We start from the raw sequence: 23729 nt of genomic DNA on the forward strand, positions 1-23729 counted from the left end.
TCTCTCGTCAGCAAGGAACTCATCACAACAGTTTAGGATTGCAGCAACTAACCACTGGACTAATAATTGCACTAGTCTGAACTTCATTAAAGTGCTTTCATGTCAACAGCCATGAAGTAACATAGCAGCAGATCTAATTGTTATAGATGCTTCTAAACTTCCCTTCCAGAGCTTGGTTACCCCCTTTGCCCAGGGCAAGACATGCTTTCTTAATGGCTGAGCAGAAGTGTTATTAATTTTCCTTATATTGATCATCATGCTGAAGGGCAGGTAAGTAAGTTTCATGCTCAAGTCAGGAAATTTTCAAAGCAACTTTTCAAGAAAGCATAAACTTACAACAATGGGAAAGGACAAGTCAACATTAACATTCACTTGTAAATATTTTTAATTCTGGTTCTGGTTTTACATTGCTATTGCTTCTGGAAGAGCTGTAGAATTTCCCCAATAATTCGAGGCTTTCTACTGTCAGGGAGCGAGATGTATGCACAGAGGGAACTGAGCAGGCTGTACAGCACAAAGGTTTGAGGGAACAGTCAAAGCAGCAGGATGGGATTAAACCAAAGAAGATTATTCTATTTCTAAACTACCGCTGGCTATCACACTGTTCAGAGTGAAGTGCCACCTCTGAGACAGAACTTTACCCAATGGCCCTAGGAAATATTAGGTTTAACTGGTGAGTGAAAACTGTTTTGACAGGAAGTGCTCAAAGAATTTAAAGACTCTGCCTTTGGGGCAGATTGCAGTGCCTTACTCTTTAGCAGACAGACCACGGAGATCGCTTATGCGGAAAAAGGATCTTCAGCATAGCTTCTGCGAAACCATGAACAAGCAAAAAGGTAAAGTTTTAACAGAACTATGTACAAAGCGCAGCAGCAATTCAGAATAGCGTGAACTCAACAGCAGTGCTGCCAAAGCTTGGCGGACTGCTCCTGTGCTGCAACTAATAGGGCAGTACACCTGTAATTCTTAAGTGAAACTGAACTTCTATGGTAATGCAACTACACCTGCGTACAAGCTGTATTTTTGCCCTCCAGAATGCTAAGGCCTTTTATGAAACTCTTCATCCAATGCAGCTCTTAAATCTTATTATTACCATTTTACAGGACTGGACAAAGGCACCTAAACTCCTTTGTTTTATATTTTTCACTCAAGCATTTCAGCCCACTTAAAAGTCAGTCATTTTAAAATATCAGTCACCTGCCTCCTGCACATCAGGTTTAAGAACAGGAAGCAAGGCTTATGCTGCACCCTGGAGCCTCAGTACTGCTTGAAGAATGACAACTCCCACCTTCATAGGCTACGCTGCGGCAAATGAGGACCTGATTTCTCCTTTGTCTGTGTCTCCTTTCTCACAGGAATGAAGCAGAAATCCTTTTAAATTCTGCGTAGATTAAGCACAAGAGGGCTCAACAGTACCTTTCCTCCTTTCTCACTGCTCATGCAGAACTTGCAATCAGGCTCATGTTTATCTTGGAGGCTCCTGTGTCTCACCTCAGGCCCTTCAAAGCCCTCTGAACTTCAAGGATAGGCAATTTTCAAAGATTTGTTCCGTCTCCAGACTGTGTCAGAGGAATGCTAGCAGGTGAAAGGGAGGAGGTTTGAACCAGGCCAAAGGCATTTTAAGCCTGCTGTAGTACAGCGTTCATCAGCATGCAGTCTAATCCACTGGGAAGAGTGCTCTCATTTATCTTCATTACTGCTCCACCTACCATCAATTTAAGATAGACTTGAAAAAAAAAAAATGCTGCCCCCTTGCAATCAATCCAAGCCTCTCCTCCCTCTTTTTCCCAGAGTAATAGACCCTCAATAGGCTGAGAAGGACCCTAGTGCCCTGACACCCAAGGGTCAGCTGTTGATAAACATTTCTTTCCCTCCACAAAACTTCTGGGAATTCTCTTCCAGCAGAAATACTAGTTCTTAGCAGATTTGTAGACCCACCTGATGAATGACACCTTAATCATTGGCTCCTGCTAGGGTCCTAAAATATTTCTTCTGTTTGCATGCTGACGTTCAACATTTCACAACGAAGGAGCAAGAAGTCCCGAGGACAGATTGTCTTAGGTTTATTGGCTTCCTCCCTTCCTGGCTGCAAACTATATCATTATCAAGATATGAAAGCAGGATGCCTTTATCACTTTATAGCTGAAAAGGTAACCCTCTAACCATGCCCATTTTCACAGATATGACTAAACTCCAATTTACAGCAATCAACTTGAAAAGTAAAAGTTTTTGGAAGCAGGTACCAGTTTTACAGTAGTACCTAGAGTATCGGCTGTGGATACAGCTCAATTAGTTTGATTCTATCAGACAAAGTGAGACAGTTTTTTCTGCAAAGGGCTTCCAATCCTAAACATGCAAGACAGAAGAAGGGAGAAGAGAACCATTTCCCATTTGGGAGAATGAAGTAAACAGGCATAGTGAAAAGAAGAATTTTGTCAAGACACCTGGAAGCCTGTACAGCACAGGCAGCTGAACCCATGGCTGCCAAGTCCTGGACTACTTATGTTTACCGCCGAGGGATGCAATTAGGGACAGACAAAGCAAGCATTACATAACCTCCTTTCACAGTCATACATGCTTTACACAGCATGTGGAGTTTTAGGGTGTTTCTGTGCTTCAACTTCCCTCACTTGCCAGCACACAGGTGCCTCACAGAGACAATGCTCACTCCTTGTTTATTAACAAGCAAATAGCAAAAGCACAATACCTAGGAATCAGAAATATGTTGGTTAACTAGAGCCAACTTTCAGTGTTTGAGCTGGAGGATGTTCTACTTGCAGGCTCAATGAAATTCAGGCTGTTGCATGTCGTCTTACAAATGAGGCCTACTGAAACTCTGTCAGTGCAGTCATCTTCAGAAAACAGATGTTTTCCATCTATAAAAGTTTATGAAGGCTGGAGTCTTGTCAGAGAATACTCAGTTCCACTCACATGCCCCTCTTAAGTAATTTGCCTGAAGTGTATGGGCAACCTTTTGTGGAAGATCATGCTCTAATTATCCTCCAGTCACAAGCATGTCTGAACCCAAAGACAAGGAGCAGAATTAATTGCTTAATGAGTTTCTGAATAACTTACCTCTGAAGAAGCTGGACAGGACACACAGGAGGAAGAGGTAGAAGACACAGGAAACATCAGAGCATTCTGTCTCCTAAACCATGTGCAAGTGAGAGAGTGCCTGAGCCCAGGTGACAGCAGATACTTTTTTCTGGATGGGTGTACTGATAGGAATATTAATTTTGTGACCTACTGCAATCCAGAGGGTACACACTGTTCAGTTATGTCTCAATCCTAAAAACTCCTTGTCACTGTCATAGACCCTTTCTGTGTACCATCACATTTATACTTATGCAACAGGCTTCGATCAAGTACCTGTGCCAATGGCTACCGGCCATTTTCTCAAGTAATAGCAAGTTGCATGTGGGTTATCTGAATAACCATGCTCTTCCTGTATCAGGTCCAAATCTCAGGGACAGATTTATCGGGGCATTTCCACTAACATTTGCACAATCTGTCAAGATCTGTGTGGGAGCGTACTCATCCATTATTACTGAACGCAAGTCACAGAGGGCTACTCCAACTAGCAGCAGGGGGATTACTGCTCTGAAATCTCAGCTGATGAGTCAGTATAGGAGAATACAATAGTCATACGCTGTCGCACTGTTTTATAACTGATGATAGCCTACAGCCAGAATAGAAAGGAAATCAAGAGGCTGCTTAAGAGAAGGGTTTGAGTTGATGAGGCCAAGGTGCGATTGTAACATTAAATGTATCCAGAGTAAAGGAAAAATGTAATTGGCCAGAAATAACCAGAGCAAGAAGATCCCCAACAGAGAAACGTATTCATCTTCATGGAAGCACCCTCACTGACATAGTAAGTGCGGGTATGTTACATAGCATTCCCCAGTAATCAGACTCATCCAAGGGTCTAACAACAAGTAAGACACACCAATTAAAGTTGGAAATGACAAGGAAGGTTCCCAGCACATTTGCAGCATCCCTGATGACCATTCTATTTCCACAGCGCTAAGGGCTGGGGCATGCAGAGCATGCCTCAATTACGAGGCTCGAGAAAGGGAGCAAATCACTAGGAGACTAGAGACAAGATCTTGCAACTGAAGCGCCTTTCCTTTTTATCCATCTTTTATTAAAAGTTAGATGAATTGAGACCGCAGAACTGAGCACAGAAGCCCAACACTACTGTTGCTACTGTCAGTGTGACCTGATGTTTAGGAGATATTTTTGACCCATAAGCAGATCAGAATAGCTAGCATCATACCATCTATGCAGCAATACAGACTTAACCATAGAAAGGAAAAATAAGGAGTCTGCTGCTTCTTTTTGACAGCAGAGCATATAAAGATGGGCACTACTCAGAGGCTGGTAGAATATGAATTCCATCTTGCTCTCTCTGACCTTGCTACCAATACTGTCCTCTGTTAAGGATATAGCATCAGTACACATCTGCTCCCTACCTCCACAGCTGTTCCTAGTCTAAAATCTCAATATAGTTTCACATGGCTCCCACCTACGTGACCCATTATATTAGTAGTTTGGGAGGTGCACTTCCCCTTAGCCTGTCATTCTCTGGGCAGGGGGGAAAGGGCAAAACTAATTTATGGCTGTAAGAACCCCATATGCGCATCTCCTTTTCTCTGAGGGAATTTGCTCTCTTATTTAACCTCTTCAGCCCGCTGGCACTGAAGGCTGATGATGCAGTTTATAGAGAGGTGCAGGCGCTCTCCCCCCTCCCCCTGGAATCCTCCTCTCACTTGTGGTCCTTGGGATTCACCCAATGTTTCTCAAAAAAAAAAAAAGAGGACCTCAAGACAAGTATGCATTTAATAAGCAGTGAGACAAATAAGCTCCAGTTATCCCAGCAGAATTACAACACCAGAGAACAATTTGCTGCATTCCTCTGAAGGCCTGAAGGAACCCAATTGCCTGCTCTCAGCCTAAATAGGTACCAGACACCAAGCGCTCCATAAGCAAACAGAGCCCCCAAAGTGCAAAAATGAAATAAGTAAAAAGCTTCACATTACATATAAACCAGCCGTTTGCACCTTGTTATTAATGGTCTTGACTATGACCTCTGAACCCTGCCTTGCTCAGAGTCATGGATCTACAAGCCTTGTCACCCTCACAACAATTCCAGGATAGGGAGGTGGGAAATAAACAAGCCTGGCCAATACTGAAGGAGATGCAATAAAGGGAAACCAAACTGCAATAAAGCTGTACCAAGAATCACTTCAATGCAGCAGCCAGGGCTGAGAGGTGACCACCTCCAGGATGCACTCGACAACATAACCTTGGTGACTGGGGTTTTTGACAGGATAGGAAGTTGTTGCCACATACCACGCATAAAAGCTAGCAGTGCAACATCTATCTGTAGTTTCAAAGAATGAAAGGCACACCGCATGGTAACCAACTGGACGACAGTTCATTCTCTAGAGGCCTGATATTGTTGATAAGCCCAAATAAACTAGTGTTGCCTCATGCAGATCCTGTTCCCCAGAAACACATATTAATCTAAACTACTACACCACTGCTCTAAGTTTTTATTATGGTACCAAGTTAGCGAGTGGAAAGTTTTACCCCTTGAAAGCTGTTCCGTATAAGGACACTACTCCCGGTGGAGAAGTCTCTGCACTACAAGTGGTTGGAGAGTGTTCTAAAGACACTGCTACACGCTCACGCTTGTCTTTCTTTTACACTCTACCTTGGGCATTTGATACTGGCCACTGTAGACCTTTGGTAGGACCACTATATCTGTTATGATATATTGGATTGAAACACTCCTACTTACATAAAGGGGCCAAAGTTTCAGACTGAATCTGTGGCAGACAGTTTTCCAAACTTAATAATTCCTCAGATAAAATAGGTATATAGGAATACTATACTTGATAGACATTTGCTAGGCTTAAGGGATTTGTATGTCTAAGTGACATCAACTACCCAATAGCATTTGGGAACTAAACTTCCACTTCATTTAAAGTCACTCAACGTTAGAAAGCTCTCCTTCAATAATAACACTGCAAATCATGTTTGTGTGATCTCTCCAGATGTGCGTGCAATAAAGGCCCTGAACCAAAACCATATTTAGACACTCAGTAGCCTTTCATTAAAATCAATGGAAAGACAGGGCAAATTCACACAAGAATTTAGCCACCTAATTGTCTCATAATCAATAGACTTAGTGCCTGGGAAAGCATTTCCCTCTTTTCTTTCTTCCTGTCTTTTTTTTAGAGATTGTGCTTATGGAACAGTAAGAGATTGGTTGGAAGAAATGCAGCATTCCTCTTCCTAGATATTCTGAAAGAAGTGGATTTGTCATAAGATGTTATGAGACAGTGTGAGTGACAAAGAAAAAAAAAAACTAAACTCTACTTCTGCCAGTATGAATCAAAAAAATATAATTATCCTACTTTACAAATACACTTATTAGCAACAGGTATACAAATAAACATTGATTTTTCAAGGTCTTTGACTTTTACTAGCTACTTTGAATGAAAATTTGAGAAGTCTACTACACTTTTCTGTAAAAGGAACTTTGCCATCCCAATGACTATAAGGTTACTCTACAGCTTGTTTCCAGGAAATGGCAACAATCAGTGCTTATCTTTCCTGAGTCATTAACTGACTTGTTGTATATACACAACTTAATTGCATGTGGACTGAAATGATATTACCATGGTACAGATCAGGTAGTGAGCTCTTGCTCTTAAGCGGCAAAGGAATGTTCCTATAAAGTATGCACAGTCCTGCTAGAAAATCATACAGAGCTCCTCCTGCCTCAAGAATTACTGGCACTTCTGGAAAGGCAAGAAGATTTTCATTACATAGACTGTTGCCAGCTATACTTTCAGCATAAGCCCATCCCCTTTCTGTTACTGTTATGTCAGGGGAGGACAGTGAAAGAAAGCAGCTCTTGGGATGATACATGGAGGCAGTGCTTCATTTATAACCCCACACAAACGCTGGAAAATGTTCAACTTTAAAAAGCATTAGGTTGGTTACCTTATGGGCCCCTGCAGACCAAGAAGCGAAGTTACATGAACACAACATATCTATTAATCACCAGAATGATTCCACAGTGAGAAATGGCCCCAATGGCTTACATTCAACTGGAAAGAAAGTTGAGAAAATTACCTACTAGTAGTTGGGCAACTCAAAAAAATTTGGTAGTACCGTTCCAGAGGACTTCCCTCTTGACTTCTCAATGAATGCAAGTATTTAACTTGGATTAAAACACAGCTAATACAAAAACACAGTGGAGAGCATCAATGACATTTCTACTTAAACGTGTGTGTTTCCTCTTGGCCGCAGTAATAAATAAGCTATACTTATATGAGATGCAAAGGTGACTGTCTGCTTCATAGTCCTTCATTTACAAGTTAAAGAAGGATTTGGCAAATTTATTCTCAGTCTTATGCGTCAAGATAGATTACGGGACAATGCAAACGGCCTTAGATACGAAGTATTGCACATTTTCATTTCATATTCTGCTAAAAGCTGGGATGACCACTCCACTCCTTGCACCTGCTAACTGATCCTTTGGCTGGAAGCTTGCAGAAGAGAGAGTACTAGAAGCCGAAAGTGTACAGAAAGACAACTTTCAGAGAATCAGAATTAAGGAATACTTTATCTGTATTCATTAGAATATCCTCTCTTCCTTATGAGTCCTGCTTCCATTAAAGAACTGAATAGCTTCAGAATGAAGAACTACCTCTGCTGATTGACTTAGGTACTACTAAAGATATCTTAACAGGTAAGGGATACAGTAAGCTTCTTCCATACAGGATTCAGAAACTGCAGTCATTTACAATACCTTTCAAAGAAGCCCTCAAGATCACACCTTACATCACTCATTCATGAAAATTAGAGAAGTTTAAGCATGTAAAATCTCCTTAGCCCTTATCAGTAACTTCATGTGGCTATTAAAAATATATGAAGATTTACAACTTTTCATGTGCCCGGAATTAGCTTTTATCCACAAGCCTCTGCTATTTTCTATGGATTTCCCCATTTTAAGAAGCCTAGGCTAACATGACTTTGCTTCTTCAATACAAAGTAGCAGACACAAACGTGAAGTAGACATTTTCTCTAACGGGAGGAGAGCGAAAATGGAAGTCACACCAGTTACCTCAAGCCACTTGGCTGCCACAGCTATCATTTCACCTCTGCTCTAAACAAACGTTTGTGGCTGGTCCATACAGCAAGTAATTCCTTTGAAGAGTGCTCCTCATCTCAGTTCTCTTCAAGTGTTGGTATCAACAATGCTAGTACTTTTCTTCAGATTAACGCTTGAAAGTTCAAGTCTCCCAAGGAGACTCCCATGCAGATACCACAATCACTTTGGCAGTTACAGAAACCTCCTAGTTCTTCAAGGCAAAGGGATTTGAAAGACAGAAGACGTACAATTAAATCTAAAGAGATAATAATATGAAATAGGGGAATTTATACTACCATTTCCTTGTGTGATGCAAACTTACCAGGATACAGGAAAAAAACAGATCTTTGTTTGTACAGTGTCATCTATATTAAACAACTGCTTAAGAAGCCAACGTACTCAATGTATTAAGAAGCAACCTTTTAATAAAGAAAGCGGAACCATACTTTGCTGTTAACAAATATTTTGAAAAAGGCTTACGAAATTTAATTGAAGCCAATTATGTTCTGCATCTGCAGCTGAGAAGGAAGTGTCAATACTCAAAACATCTGTTCAATTTGTGTTCTTTCATTTCTTACAAAGGAAGCATTAGCTTCTGGTTATACAAGTGATTAAGAGAGCAATAAGATATTGCTCAACAAAAACTATTTCCTTAAACGATTACAGGCTCTAAGGTCAAATAAATTCATAACATTAAGCACCATTACCAGTGGGGAAGCCTGTGAAAGATACCACTTTGAATAACACAGCTTTCCTTGTTCCCCCATCCAGATGTCAGCTAACCATGCCCAGTGGATGCTGGAGGTGATGCTCATGAGATCAACGGAATCGAACTATCATGAAAAGCAGGCTCCAGTCAAACTGGAGTCAGCTGATGCCAGAGAACAGACAGTATGAAGACCTCAATGTTTTCCATTATGAAGCTGAAGAGTGAAAGAGGAGTCCCAAAGAACTGGAAGAAACAGAACACAACAACAACAACAATGAACTCAATTTCAAAAAACAACATACTTTTTTAGGCTTAAGGTATGAACAAAGACATCCTGCATCTTTCCTCCAGACAATACAGAACTACAGTTCTCTCAGTACTGATGCCAGGCTTGTAGAAAATATTAACGTAGATTTACATACACAGAGACTCAATCATCATCTGTAGGACAACACCGAACCCTCAACATCTGTCACATATGAAGCTTTACTACAATTTTGCTTTTAGTAAATGGAGGCATAAAGGTTGAGATTTATTTAAAGCTGATGAGACAACAAGAAGGCTGGGGAACAGAACTGGGCCTTAAAACTCTCTGCTTTAACTGCACATCTTTTTATCTGAATAGCACTTAAAAGTCACAGAATAGCTTCAGTGAGACCGTGATAACGCCTTATAGTGCGTTACTACAAAGTAGAGTCCCACGTCAAATTCAAGGGTGGGGGGCAGCTCTGGGAAGCCAGGGCTCAGACATCATTAACTCACCCCACTGTGCTTAGAGGGAGGGTACAGTCCACTCTCAGCTGGATGCCAGAACGCTGGGAGCACTCACAGGCCAAAGAACTCGCAATACCTAGGCACAACCAGGATGCGTTAGGATAGCACTGCTACATGCTACAATTCTTCCAGCTGCTCTAAGCTCTACGTCTTCAGTGTTACACAGACTGGGAAGGAGGGTACTATTATTTTCTTAATTATTCAGTCATGGATTATTTATAGGTCATTGATTCAAGCACATGAAGACCAAACAGACAATCCAGCAAGGAGAGCCCATGCTTCCCGACAGGATCTGTATTCTAGATGCCATCTAAACAGTTCCAAAAATAAAGATTAGATTAAAACAAATGGTGCAAACTCCCCTGCACCCTCCCAACCCATCCCCCCAATTATTCAGTTGGGATTCATGTTATCCTCATACAAACCCTCTTTCTATGAGACAGCAATGACAGAACTCATTTACTTTGAGGGCTTTACTTTGGCCCTCCTGGCTTATATCATAACCTCAAATATTACATTAAAAAAGCTTTTAAAACATAACATTCACAACAGTGCAGGAGCTTTTCATGGCAGCTAGCTTCTTCCCTGCCTGTTTGCGTGTGGCACCTTCACATTAAGTGCATGAGTTAAGATGTAGATTAGCGAGGCAAGAAACCTTTGCCCTTGGCATCGACACTCAGCTGTGACAGGAAACTTCAGGCTTTTTTTCTATGAAGTGTAGAACCACTCATTACACATTGGCAGGGAAGTGCACATCTCCAAACTATACACATTTTCTCTTAGATAAGCAAAAGACTCAAGTGTTTATAAATATGAAAAGTTCAGCAGCTGGCTAAAAACTTAATTCTCCAGTCTCACTTAATGAGCTTTGGGGAAAGTGGTAGGGGGATTTGCTCAGAAAGCAAAGCAGAGCATCACAGAAAACAGGACTTGCCAGACTGGGGTCTGTTTAGTCCCATGTTCTGTCTCTAGCAATGGCTGCTATCAGCAAAACAGCAAAAAATGCTCTAATGGGTAGCTATGGAACAACCACCATGAAAAATGTTTTCTCCTAATCTTGTAATCACAAAAATTAACCAATTTAAGTCCCATGACTTACTACTTTGCTGTGAAAATATCAAGCAATCTATATCAAACACTTTGGAACATGGATTGTCTTAGGATCTAGTCCAATTCACCGCACAAGGAAGTGCTTTCAGTAGGAACACTGGTTCTCAACTAGAACGCTGCTGCAATTTTTTTCAGTAATTTAATGTTAACTAATTATGATCTATTCCAACAGACCATATTGGAAAAAGGACATTAGGACTCATAAAATGGGAAATATTTCTTTTGAAGGCAAGCACGCTAGCCGTTTTCAGGCACTTCTGACAAGACTGCTTGCAGCGCCTACTGTCACTCTGCATCCGCAATTTGCTTGAAGAGAAGACTTTTTGGTGTCTTTATGTGACGTTAGAGAAGGAATTGTGCAACATCACTTTTGCAAGTTTATTCGCAACTACCCAGGTCTCCACCTATGCAGTTATTAAAAATTCACAGAAATACAAAAAGAATCAGATACTTTTGTCTGCAGTTTTGACAGAAACTGTTTTAGATGAATATAGAATATTTTTCAGCTTACACAGTGAACTGTATACATTCATGTCATCTATTTTATTTGTACCTTCTCCCTTCTGTAACTTAATGAGAAAATCCTGAACAGCAACTGCTTAAGAAACACAGCAGCCCCAGATTATCGGTAACAGAGGGATTCTCCAGGAGATCAGAAACGTATCTGAAAAAACTGCAAGGTCGAGCTCTTAACTACAACATACACTGAGAGGGTACGCACTCTTTTTGTGGCTCATACTGCATTCTCTACTGCTGCATATTCCATTGTCATCACCTAAACTGGCTTGCAGGGTACATCCTCCCCTAGTTGAGGGATATTAAAACTGAGAAGTCTGAGTAGCAAGAGAACTAATAAAACCACAGGTGGCTCTAGCTGGATCAGTACTTCTAGAAACATCAGTCCCTAACATCTGCAAACCCTTCCACCTGTATAAAACATAACTAAAACCCTTCTGGCACCTGAACCCAAGGTCAGTGAATACAATGGAAAGACTGCCAACAATTTCAAAGGGAGTTGAATCAGAGTAGGTGCCAGTGCTAAAGACTTTTGTTGATGGTGTATTGGATTGTATACATTGGAACTAGTAAATGCTTCTTTGTGATTTTTGGCCACTTGGAATATTTTTAGCAATTTGCCAAGGTTTCCCCTGTGATTTATTATGGGGGAAACAAACTCAAGCACTAACAAATGAAAATATGTAAACTCAGACTTTTCTGGTCAATAGAAAGGTATTCAACTTTTTAAAGCTCTTTAGAGTCGTGCAACTCCTAAGATATATTCAATTGCTGGAAACAACAGCTTGATTAACAAACAATTCAAATGTAACCTAAGTAGTTAGATTTGAGTTATTCAAAGAGATTATAGTGAAAAATTCCATATACATTGTATTTTGAAATTGTCATTCCTACAACCATGCTCTGGATTTGTTGGAAATTCAGTAATTACAAAATAAATTTCCAACAAATTATTGGATCACTTTTTCACTGAGTCCAAAGCTCCCTAAGTATCTCATTATATGTAATAGATTGAGATAAAGGTCAAGATAATAAGTTACAAAAAATATTTAAAAACACTTGAAATCATGAAAACCAGTTTTTACTTTAAAAAGCTTAAAATATTGAAATTACCTGCAGGCATGACACTAGATACAACAAATAATTGTTTTATTGCAGTATGTTTGGGGGGGGGGGGGGGGAAGAAGGGGTCATGAACGAAAAGGCAAACTTCTGTTTTCAGCATGAAAACTCATACAGATGCTACTGCCACACACCTCCACAACACCGAAGATAATGTGTTATCAAGCATTAGAAGTCATCACAGTAGTATCAACAGTTAAAATACAGAAACAGCCTGCAAAGGATCTGAAACAATCTAAGAATAAAATTGAATATATTAGTTTGGTATTTGAATATATTTGTTTCTTATGAGCTTTCTGAACAATGCTGAAGACGACATCAGGAACAGGATTAAGAGTACAATAATCTAATAATTAAAATAAGAAGAAAGAGCAGAATAGTGGAAGGTGGTGTTTTCCTCTCAGCTGTCAACCTCAGTAGGTTAACAAGGAATTCACTTGTCCTCTCTTTATCTCAAGAGGTAATCTCTGCTTTTGCTGGCACTAAGCTAGCACACCGAGTGGCAGGAACCTCTTTTTCTGTACCTGACATTAAGGTCAATTGGTTGGTAAAATTATGCAGGGATATGCATGCTTCCTGATCATCTTTTGAGCTGTTCTTCCCTATAGAAAATAAGTGAAATAAATACGCTGCCAAATGAACAAACCCTGTGAGTTTTTTTTCCACGTTTGGACAACATGTCACTTGATATTCAAAATGCCATTATGCAAAGCCAACTAACTTGTACAAAGTCTTTTTTTGGTTCAAGAAACCCAGGGAGAACTTCACCAGGCGATTCTTTGTTAGCATAACATTTGACCTTGTATCTCTTTGGAAATCATACAACTTTGCTAATGCAGTCCTTACAGAATTAATCAAGCAGATAGTTAGACCCTAGTTACATGAAGCCAGCCAATTATGAGCAGCACTGAAATTTGTCACTGGCATGTCCAACTACATTTTCCAACATAAAGATCAACAGAACTGTGTGGAAGTGGGGCCCTCATTCTCAGACCTGCATGACTTGGACATTGTAGACTAGAATCACTAGCAAAGCCAACATTTTAGGAACAATGTATTATTAAGAAAGAAAGGCTTGTTTTCTAGGTCTCTGTTACCTGGTGCATTAAAGCAGCAAGAAAGCAGAATCTCTTTCACCCCGGCTTTTGACTAGCACAGCTTGAATAAATAACGCATTGAGAGTTTAGTACTCTTTAGCTAGCACTCCACTCTACTGCATGATTATAGATCCTTAGTTCAATAAAGGCCAAAGGTATTACACGGTTTAGTTTGAGAAGAGGGGAGGAGAAACTGCCTATGCAGTTTTTCTCTCTTCGTTGAGGTAAGACAGCAGAACTTTGAGAGTCCAAGGAAACAGCTGTTTGAATACAATGACATACTGCAACTGCAAAAGACCATTACAATATGTACCACCGCATACAAAAGGCTGGGTTCCACTGGCAATCTCATTTTTATGAAATTTGATGAAGAAAATTTTCCGAACTTGAATTCCACAGGTAGATTCTTCCTTACTCTGCTGTAAAAATCCATTGGTTAAGTGAAGGGAAAGAACTATGTTTTTGCATTCTAACAACTTAAATGTTTCACAACATAACCACTGCTGCAATAACATTGCTGCTTTCTAACCCATCACTATGTACTTTTCTATGGGTCTCAGAAGGATCCCAAGAACACAGGCAGAAAAAGCCTGTCATTCATTCTGAAATGGAACAGTTTTAGCCACTTTCAAAACCAGGCTGTTTACTGCTGTCCAAACTGTCCATAGCTAAGTTCTTTAGGACAAGGCAGCATCCTCTCACTAGTTTTCTGTGTCCTGCAAGTGAAGTGGATCTCAGTAACATTCCACTGAATCGCACAAAATACTGTCTTTGCAGAGATTTGCCAAACAGTTGCTGTACGGAAGAATTCAAGTCATGATTACTAAGCCTCTCTGTAGTGGCACCTTTAAAATGTAACAACTGCCTAAGTAGAATTCTAGAAGACCAGCACCCCTGTTTACAGCACAGTAATAATGCATATAACAGAAGGAAAGCAGCTAAGTTATCATTTGATAAATGATTGTGTCTAAATTTCCTATACAAGCTCTAACACCTCCTGTATCAAGCACTGAGCAGACACGTAGCGAAACACTGCAAACATCTGCTACACGGATGTTGACATCTCCAATTTTTAAAAGGCAAAGATGTGAGAAATAGTGGTAAAATGGAAATACATTTAAAAAGTTACAGGCCTTTATTTGATTTCCAACTTTCATGCAATAACATGTCTTACAGGAAGATTTTACAATTGCTATTGTAAGTATTGGAGCATCCATCACTGCTCACTGTAGAGCATTCCTTTGCAAGATAACAAAAAGCAGCAGCAAGTTAAACGGCTTACAGAGAATGTGCAAAGTTTTATTTGTTATGCACAATGTCCTCAACATGATACAAGATAAAGATTTAAACAGTTTCTGCCTCAGAGAGTTTACAATCTAAACATTCTCAAGGCTTGGGGTTTAACTCCTGTTGGCTCCTGGAAAAGCCTCTTAAATCAGAATGCAAAAGTTTTTTACTTCCAGCTTGAATTTTAAGCTGAAAAATCAAGTCAATGAGACAGTAGAAGCTAGAGTTCTATTGCATTCAATGGGTATTCAGGAGTAACCTGATTAAATCAGCAAAAAAACCCAAACCAAACAAGAACAAAGAAGAGGGAGGGAAAAAAATCCCACACACTACAAAAATCCCAGTCTTCTGGTAAGCTATGAATCCAATTCTATTAAGCATCACATAAATCACACAGCACCTTAAGGAGCACGGCACTGACTACAGCCTCCAGCACCGCAGAACATGGACCTCAGAACTTCCAAAGATTCTCTAAGCAAGCCCCACGATAGAAACAATACTTACAGCTTTAGCAAAAACGACCATCAGCTCAGGGAACTGGTGTGTAAGGAGGGCAAGCATTGCTGAAAAGGAACATAAGCCTGCTGTGAAATGGATGAAAAAGGGAAGTTCCTTCTGTGGGTAAACGGAGACTTCATGAAACGCTGAAAGGAAAATATTAAGAATATTGACATTTGATAATGAATAGGATAGATTTCTGAATTAATTATACTCTCAATTCTAGATCTACAGAAAGTGCAAGTGTGGACTCACAACTATTGTGCAGCACAAAACATTAGGTCCCAGTACTTGAAATTTCCAGACTTGTAAAGAATTTTCCCCGACATTAAATGCCTTTGCTCATTGTTAACAGTCACCACAGCTTTCTTTTCCCAGTCTTTTCCACTTGCATGGGATTTATTTTTAAAGCATTTCATCAGGCTTAGTTTTTGATACCTGCTCTTTTAACAGGACAGAGGGAAGAGCTATAAAATTTACAAGCTGTCAAAATACACGTTCCAGACAAATTACCTAGACCAATTTAAACAATTCAGGTGTTTTCAAACTTTTGAAGTATTAATTCTATTATTTAAAGAGAACAGCATATTTCAAGGATATTTTAGTTTTTCTGCCTCTCCTATTTTAATGGATTTACTGAACTTAAGGTGGATGAGCATTCCAAAACAACCATCAGATCATATATGCACACAAGGTAGCTCCATAAAACTTCCATAAACTGTAGTTTTTAGACTACAGTAAATTTTTCAACCAGCTGACAGAGCAGACCTCAAAGAAAACAGCTCCAGCACTAGGTTATAAATTCTGTACATAACAGTTCCATGCAATTTCCAATCTATGGTAACAAAATCAAAAGAAGGCGATTAGACAGCCTAAGGGGCTCGCATATGGAGCTTTCAGCACTCAAGACACTAAAACTGCTTACTAGCTGAGGATCTGTTTAGTGAATTTGCAATTACTTACAGACTCTGAATACCTGCAGTTCTGACATTTTACCAATGATTCTGAATTTTTTTTTAAATAAAAAAGGTTTCTTTAGATAAAATAATTATGAAAGGGTTGCATATATTTCTTCACAAGCTGGTTTTAAATCTACAAAAGCAAAATTTAGGGAAGTCTTTTTAGAAGACATGAAATATAATTGTCTTCATTATTTGCTTTCCCTGTATTAGTTTTTCATCTTGTACCTGTATTTTTTGGCTTTTAACATGCAGCAGACCGAAGTCTGAGGAGAAAAAAAGACAGCTCACTCTCCCAGGTATTGTTTCTGAATGTTGGCACATAAAAAAGTTATTATAAAAGCAACCCCAGCAAAAGCAACTTGTGCCCTTGCCTATAACGCATTAATGAAAGGGGGCTTGGTTTTTGCTTTGCTTTTAAATCTGTGATTCTAGAACACAACTATTTAGAACACACAGTATTCTATGTCTAATGCCAGTCAGAGATGTTTAATGATATCCCAGAGATTATCAGTTCATCTTCTCAACAAGCAACTAGCCCTGCTACTTCTTTATGATAGCATATGATAGCAATGCACTCTTCTTTACTGAGCAAAGAAAGGAATAGCAGTCTACTACTGCATAATGCCAAGCTCTCATGCGACGAAGAAACTCACCTGATTTTCAAAACAGGGAGCAATGTAATTTAGAAAACACCACAACAAAAGGCCGCAAAATAAGTTAGGAAAGGATTAGGGATAAAAAAGGAAAAAAAGGAGGAGAGAGAGAGACAGAGAGAGAGAGACAGAGAGAGAGAGACAGAGAGAGAGAGACAGAGAGAGAGAGACAGAGAGAGAGAGACAGAGAGAGAGAGACAGAGAGAGAGAGACAGAGAGAGAGAGACAGAGAGAGAGAGACAGAGAGAGAGAGACAGAGAGAGAGAGACAGAGAGAGAGAGACAGAGAGAGAGAGACAGAGAGAGAGAGACAGAGAGAGAGAGACAGAGAGAGAGAGACAGAGAGAGAGAGACAGAGAGAGAGAGACAGAGAGAGAGAGACAGAGAGAGAGAGACAGAGAGAGAGAGACAGAGAGAGAGAGACAGAGAGAGAGAGACAGAGAGAGAGAGACAGAGAGAGAGAGACAGAGAGAGAGAGACAGAGAGAGAGAGACAGAGAGAGAGAGACAGAGAGAGAGAGACAGAGAGAGAGAGACAGAGAGAGAGAGACAGAGAGAGAGAGACAGAGAGAGAGAGACAGAGAGAGAGAGACAGAGAGAGAGAGACAGAGAGAGAGAGACAGAGAGAGAGAGACAGAGAGAGAGAGACAGAGAGAGAGAGACAGAGAGAAGTATTCTTTTTATACCCCTTGCTCCTACTCTGAGATATTAGAATCACATCCAAAATACATGAGGGTAACTAAAAACAGTTCTATATATTCACAGCCATTTGGGAATTGTTACTAGTCAGACCAATTCAGGGTCTTTGAATCATTAATTTGGCCAACATTATTTTAAATAGATAAGTTTAAAAAAAATTAAGTGTCAAAATTTCTTGGGGAAGTAGTGCAATAAAAGTGTTAAGATGATTTTATTTATGGGTACTTTTATATTTAAAACATAACAGGAATGCGTGAGTGATCGCGTTGAAATATGTGCATGTGTTGGTGTTTAATTATGCTGGGAAGTCTACAATTTAGGGTTAGTCACTAACCAAGGAATTCCTTGTGCAATATCCTGCATAAGTGAGAAATGAGTAATTTAAAGCAGTCTGGGGGCAAATTTAAATTACACATTTTAAATATAACTTCAGGCACTTAAAGAGAAATACGTATGTGTAGGTTTGCTTTTCCACAGCTGTGGTCTCAGTGGGTCTGGTGGTACTTTTGCAGTAGCCCTTCACAGTCCTCTGGGACTTGTGTTTCTTCATGATATAGAAGTTCACCTTAAAAGAATTCTATTAGCACATACAGTTAAGAGTCTAATTCTTATCTAAATTAATGTTACTTTCTCAGACATAATGAGGAAGGGTCCTAATGGTTTATTTTCAGGTTGCCTTACCAAAAAGATCATGCAGGCTCATACTTGCATAAAGTAATCTTGAGGTAATGGGCAGTTGAAGAGCACTTAGCTCTTCAGTGTCAAGTGTTAGTATAAATCCGTAAGGTGCTCTAAATGGATAAAAAATTCCAGGAGGCATACTGTGCAGTGGATAAATACATACCAATAAATTAATCACAGAAATCAATAGTCTCTCAGGCTATAGATTAACCAAGGACTTTAAGATCACAAACAGGTTCTGCCAGATACTTGAAAGTAAGACTGGAAAACAGCTTGCTAAAAGGAAACAGCTCCCCTGCAACAGTAACCAAATCTATGACTTCTTTTAAAAGAAGTGATTTAAAGGACTGGTCCTGGTTTTTTTTTTTTTTTTTTTTTTTTTGCTCTCAAAGTTGGGAAAACATAGGCTGAATGTACCATACACAGAAGCTTCCTCCTGGAAGGGCCTAATAGATTATTATAGAATCAAGCTAACATTTATCCTCGTGCACATGTTAAGTGCTTAAGGATCATTTGGGAGGGACAACAATAACTAGCTGAATCCCCTTCGTGGGAAGCTCAAACCTGAAACCACAATAAGGTAAATACAAAACAACGCAAACTGAATACTTCCTTAGGTTATGTTTTATCATCATTAATGCCTAGAAACCACTTACTTGGCAACAGTTCTCTGTCTGCTGTTTCTGTACAACTCGGATAGGGATAGAAAAGATGGCCTTTCTCTAGCGGGTATGGGATCATCCTAAATGCTGAAAAAAAGAGTGAGCAACATGAGATCTATAGCTAAACCAAAAAACTGGATTCCCACAGAGAGAACCAACTGTGATTGAGGGGAATAAAGGCAGAGGGATTACTGCTGATTTTGGATACTGTCCGAAAAGAAAAAAACCCACTAAAAACAAAACAAAGATACTCACTGCCCTCCCACGTACAGTGCAGCAGATTTAGAGCTCCTTCTATCCTCTTCCAGTGCTGGAGATGAAAAAAAGCATACGCTACTGCCTCACTGTCCCCTCGTTTCAGAATGTGCTCTGGAGGTAGAACTAAGCTTTTCATTTCTAGCAAATACTGAAAGTAAAAGTGGAAAGCACTTTGTTACATGGAACATTCTTAAATCTTTACTAACTGTGAAACACGAAGAATTATTTGAGGCATAACAGAGCACATCACACAGAGACCAACTTCTATCTGTTGAAAAAAGCATCCCTTTGCACAGGAAGGGGAAAAGGAAAAAAAAAAAAACCCATATATCGGTGTATAAGGCTCTTAAACTGGGATTTTCACATACAGAATATCAGGAAAAACGCATCTACTATGAGGCAAAACACGAACATTTTTGTAGAAGATGCATTAAATATAGTGCTGCTGGTACAATACCAGTGAGCTGCAAGTTTAGGCTAATAAAAACCCTGGTGTTTTTACTGTTTTATCAGTGAAACAATGCAGGGGGCTAAGTATTTGTTAGTTCTCAAGTATCAGTAGCAAATCAGAAATTGGTGGTAAGTGCCAGTATGCTAACAAAATGAAGAAGAATCAAGCAAAATTCAGAAAATCCTGGTTTTAACGTGGTTTTGCTGTGCTACCACAAAGTATCTCTGATTTCAGATTTTCTCAGTTTTAGCCTTCTCCCTACATGAGCAGAATATACAATACATAGAAGAGCCAAAGACTACAAGAATTAATAACTTTTCCATTTCCCTTTAAACACAGGATATGCAATTTTGTTTTTTCATGGTATATTAAAAAAAGAGGGATGTTCCTTTTGAATTCAGTTTATTAGAAACAGATAAGTAATTTTTAGAAGCATGAAATGATAGCTTCGGCTCTAGGAGAAGACAACTCATAAGTAAATACTAGAATATAGCGTCTCATTCAATAACAGCCAAAGTTAATCCACATCTTTGATCAATGTGGCTGGCAATTCCTTTGACTGTCTCCCAAAGTGTAAGAATGCAGCCAACTCACCGATTTATTTCAGCAGATGCCACAAACTATGAGATTATTTACTAATCCAGTTTGAGGACTTAACTTTTCCCATTCAGATTCTTGAAGGAATGTGGTAGGGGTTGTGCCCTGGCCAAATAAAGCACATTTACTGCCTGGCTAGGTTCTTCTCTTAGTGCCTTGGGCCTACACTCTGGAGGGTAATATTCTTGCTAATCCTCTCTAATCCTCTTTTTTTTTTTAACACAGTAAAGGATCACTCACACAGGGCTGCTGTGGGAAAATGGTCTCAAATATCTGACCTTTGACCTGACTCCTCATGCTCTGTACAGTGCCTAGTTTTCAGTTGTACTAACTGCTTAAAGAATAAGGGAATGTAAATGCAGCAGTGGTGATGAAGCCCCATGGCAAGTATAGCCTTAACACACTAATATTAAACTCTGTACTTTGGCTGTCTCTGCACCCATGTGTTACCACACGAACAGCAAAAATTCCAGGATCTGCAAGATTTTAATGTCCTTTTTATAATCATAAAATGGACAAGGTATTAGCACGAATTAAAATTTTTTTTTTCCAGATTTAAGAAAGTCTTTTTACCCAATTAAAATTTGTAAGATACTCAGAAGATAACTGGAAAAGAATGATTCGCACATTATCAAAATGTAACTACAGATCTCCCATTTGAAATGGCTTAAAAGTATCATTTTGTAGCACCATAAAATACTTTCCAAACTTTTCAAACAAAAGCCATCCTTGTAAAAGCATAACTTGGAGGAAGAAAGAAATAAACACTATTTTTATTTTCTTTACGCAAAATGATGTTATCTGCAGAGACAATTACTTTCATTAGACACAAGAACAAAGGGATTTATACTTCACATTCATTCATTTTTAATCCAGAGGAGAGGATAGACTGCAAATTTAGAAACTAGATTTTCTTCCTCACTAGTCCACTATAACATATTGGGCAAGTTACTTCACTTGTTTGTGCCCTTCCTCTCCTCTTTTTTGTTGTTTATTTTGACTATGAACGTTTTACAGACCATATTTTAGGTAACCAGCAACAGTAAAATTCTGCCTGGCAGTTTTATCAACTGGAGCTATTGTAATTAAAAAAAAAAAAACTGGAAAAGAAATCTGGATATGTATACAACTAGAAAAGAAGATCAGATTATTGAAACTTAGAATCACTTTCCTGATTGTCTGTAAAACTACCAAACATATTTTGCAAGCAGACTGCCTGAAACGCTATCTAACTCCTTTAAAAAGGTATGTGAGGCTCCTGAAACAACTGAAGGATATATAAAATAAAAGAACTTTTAGATAATGATAATGCGTTATAATCTTCTTCCCCTAAAGGCAGAGGGTAAAAGAAAAATCTGTCTGAGACTGTCTGAAATGAACTTGCTACGCTCTTGATCAGTCATGCAAACAAGCAGCAATTTCTCCCAGCAATTAGCTTTCTCAGTGCACATTCTATTAGATTGGACAGGCAGACAGAATAGAGTGGTTGGATAATTCAAGCCTTCACAGCGATAGTCATTCGGACTCCATGATTATTTTTAGAGGATTAGCTCCAGAACTAAGCCAACTTTTGACATTCAAGACTTCAAACTGAATGCATCACCAATACTAGCACAGTAAGAAGCAAGAAAAGATTTTATTTTCACACAATGCTGAGTGGAATCTATTACCTTGGCTCCTTCAGGTAATACCAGACATTAAGTTACAGCATGTAACAGTACAGATTCATGATCTTGTTTACATAGGGATGAAGAAAATAAGTGACTGTAGATCTTTCAATAACCAGAGTTCTGGGAGCATGCTTTAAATATAATAAAAAAGAAGTACTTTGAAATATTATGAGTAGTTATTGTCTGGATTTAATTTGGCTTCAGGGATTTGAAAGACCTAAGTTTATATTTATTAATACTTAGCTTACCCAACAAAGGGCCTTCAGCAATAAATTACCAGATTTTCCAGCAGCTTAGAAAATCTTAACTTGCATTTAAACATTTTTGTAACAAGACTATTGAACACCACGTATTATGAACGACTAATTGTGGCCAAACATTTTTGATACAAACAACTCCGGCGCTGGAGTAATAACCAACTTCAAGAAAACACAGGGCTAGAAACACTCAAACAACAAGACAATAACATAAGATGACTTCTCTCAGAAGAAAATAAAGTAATCCAACAGAAAATAAAATACTCTTACCTTTGGAACATGAGGGTTAAATTCCACAGCTCTGTGAATTGCTTCCACAGCATTAATTTCTGCTGTACTAAGCCCTCTTTTGGAGGCAGTTTCAGGGGAGAACCTGAAGGGAAAACCCATGCTGAAGGATGTTGATAAACGATAAACGCTAACCAGCTGTTTGTTTGTTTAAGGTTGGAACTCATTAAGAATTGACTGATTTATCAAAAATGAGAAATAAACCCTTCTAGCAAACAAGTGCAAAGGCTAATTTAGGTATCTTGACTGCCATCCATGCCAATATGACAAAGGTATGTTAACCTTTTAGAAACTTCATGTAATCTCCTAAGGTAACTGAGTTCCCAGTCTTTTATAAGCAACATGACCTTTTAAGGAGGAAAAGCTAGAATCACCTGAGAAAACAGATCAGAAAAAGAAATGTCAATGTGAACCTCCACAAATATCTAGCACCTAATCCACACACACACAAAAAAAAAAACCCAGAACCTGCTGAACACCACAAGCAAAATACTGAAAACTTAATTTATAGAAAAGTACATGTGCGGACATGTGCTTTTGGATAATATCTTTACCTGTATTAATTTTAAGGATGCTTAAAAATTTGTTTAATTATGTTCAACTCTCCTGGATTTTACACAAAGAGCGAGCATACTAACTATTCGCCTGTAAAGTTTATTTTTAAGAGAAAAGTGAAATAAAAACTACTGAATGAGATATATATATAGAGAGAGAGATATATATAAAAAAAATACACAGCTGTTGTTTTTAGATATATAAGCACTACACGTTGGATTTAGACCTTTTTATTTCATACTTTACAGCATAATCCAAGATTAGCAACAAATTACTTTTTTCACAAGTGGGCTTGCTTACCTTTCTGAAACAGCTCTGGCTTTTAACAGGGCTGCTGTGTAACATATTGCTGCTGATTTTGGAAGACTAATATCTATGATAAAATAAAATAATTAAACTGTAACATTTGAACGTAAGACAAACATTTTAAAACCACTTCCTTTGAGCTTAAAGATTTTTATTTGTCTATGCCATACAATAAATGTCACATCTGGAACTTTTCAGCTATGATTAGAAACCCTGAAATTCTTAGCCACTATGCACAGTCTTCTGGTGACCAGTCAGTCTTGGATAAAAAAACTCAGAGCTGTAGTTAGGTGGGAAGGAGTAATTCTTTCTTCTAAACATACCAAGACACTGAAACTGGATTTAAAGAGAGATACATGCATAAATACACATTGAGAGCAAGGTACTTTCCCTGTATTAACCCATGGGGGTT

At 38.9% G+C, this 23729-nt stretch overlaps 1 protein-coding gene across 7 annotated transcripts in view; it reads right to left on the bottom strand.

The window, feature by feature from the left end:
- The window catches only part of ST7L (suppression of tumorigenicity 7 like), a 42574-nt gene that overhangs the window by 9680 nt on the left and 9165 nt on the right, over positions 1–23729 (bottom strand). For 5 of the 7 annotated variants that reach the window (XM_068918157.1, XM_068918164.1, XM_068918163.1 and 2 more), the window contains 7 exons: positions 23312–23384; positions 22439–22541; positions 19191–19341; positions 18930–19022; positions 15287–15426; positions 9639–9726; positions 8575–9119 (listed from right to left, as the gene is read on the bottom strand). In XM_068918157.1, the coding sequence (XP_068774258.1) occupies positions 9673–9726; positions 15287–15426; positions 18930–19022; positions 19191–19341; positions 22439–22541; positions 23312–23384 (614 nt within the window). In that variant the 3' untranslated portion in view covers positions 8575–9119; positions 9639–9672. Of the gene's footprint in view, positions 1–8574; positions 9120–9638; positions 9727–14607; positions 15427–18929; positions 19023–19190; positions 19342–22438; positions 22542–23311; positions 23385–23729 lie in introns of those variants that run through there. The other 2 variants (XM_068918159.1, XM_068918162.1) reach the window with 2 other exon arrangements.

The sequence above is a fragment of the Struthio camelus genome, chromosome 24 (assembly GCF_040807025.1).
Source record: "Struthio camelus isolate bStrCam1 chromosome 24, bStrCam1.hap1, whole genome shotgun sequence".
In the NCBI taxonomy this organism is placed as follows: domain Eukaryota; kingdom Metazoa; phylum Chordata; class Aves; order Struthioniformes; family Struthionidae; genus Struthio; species Struthio camelus.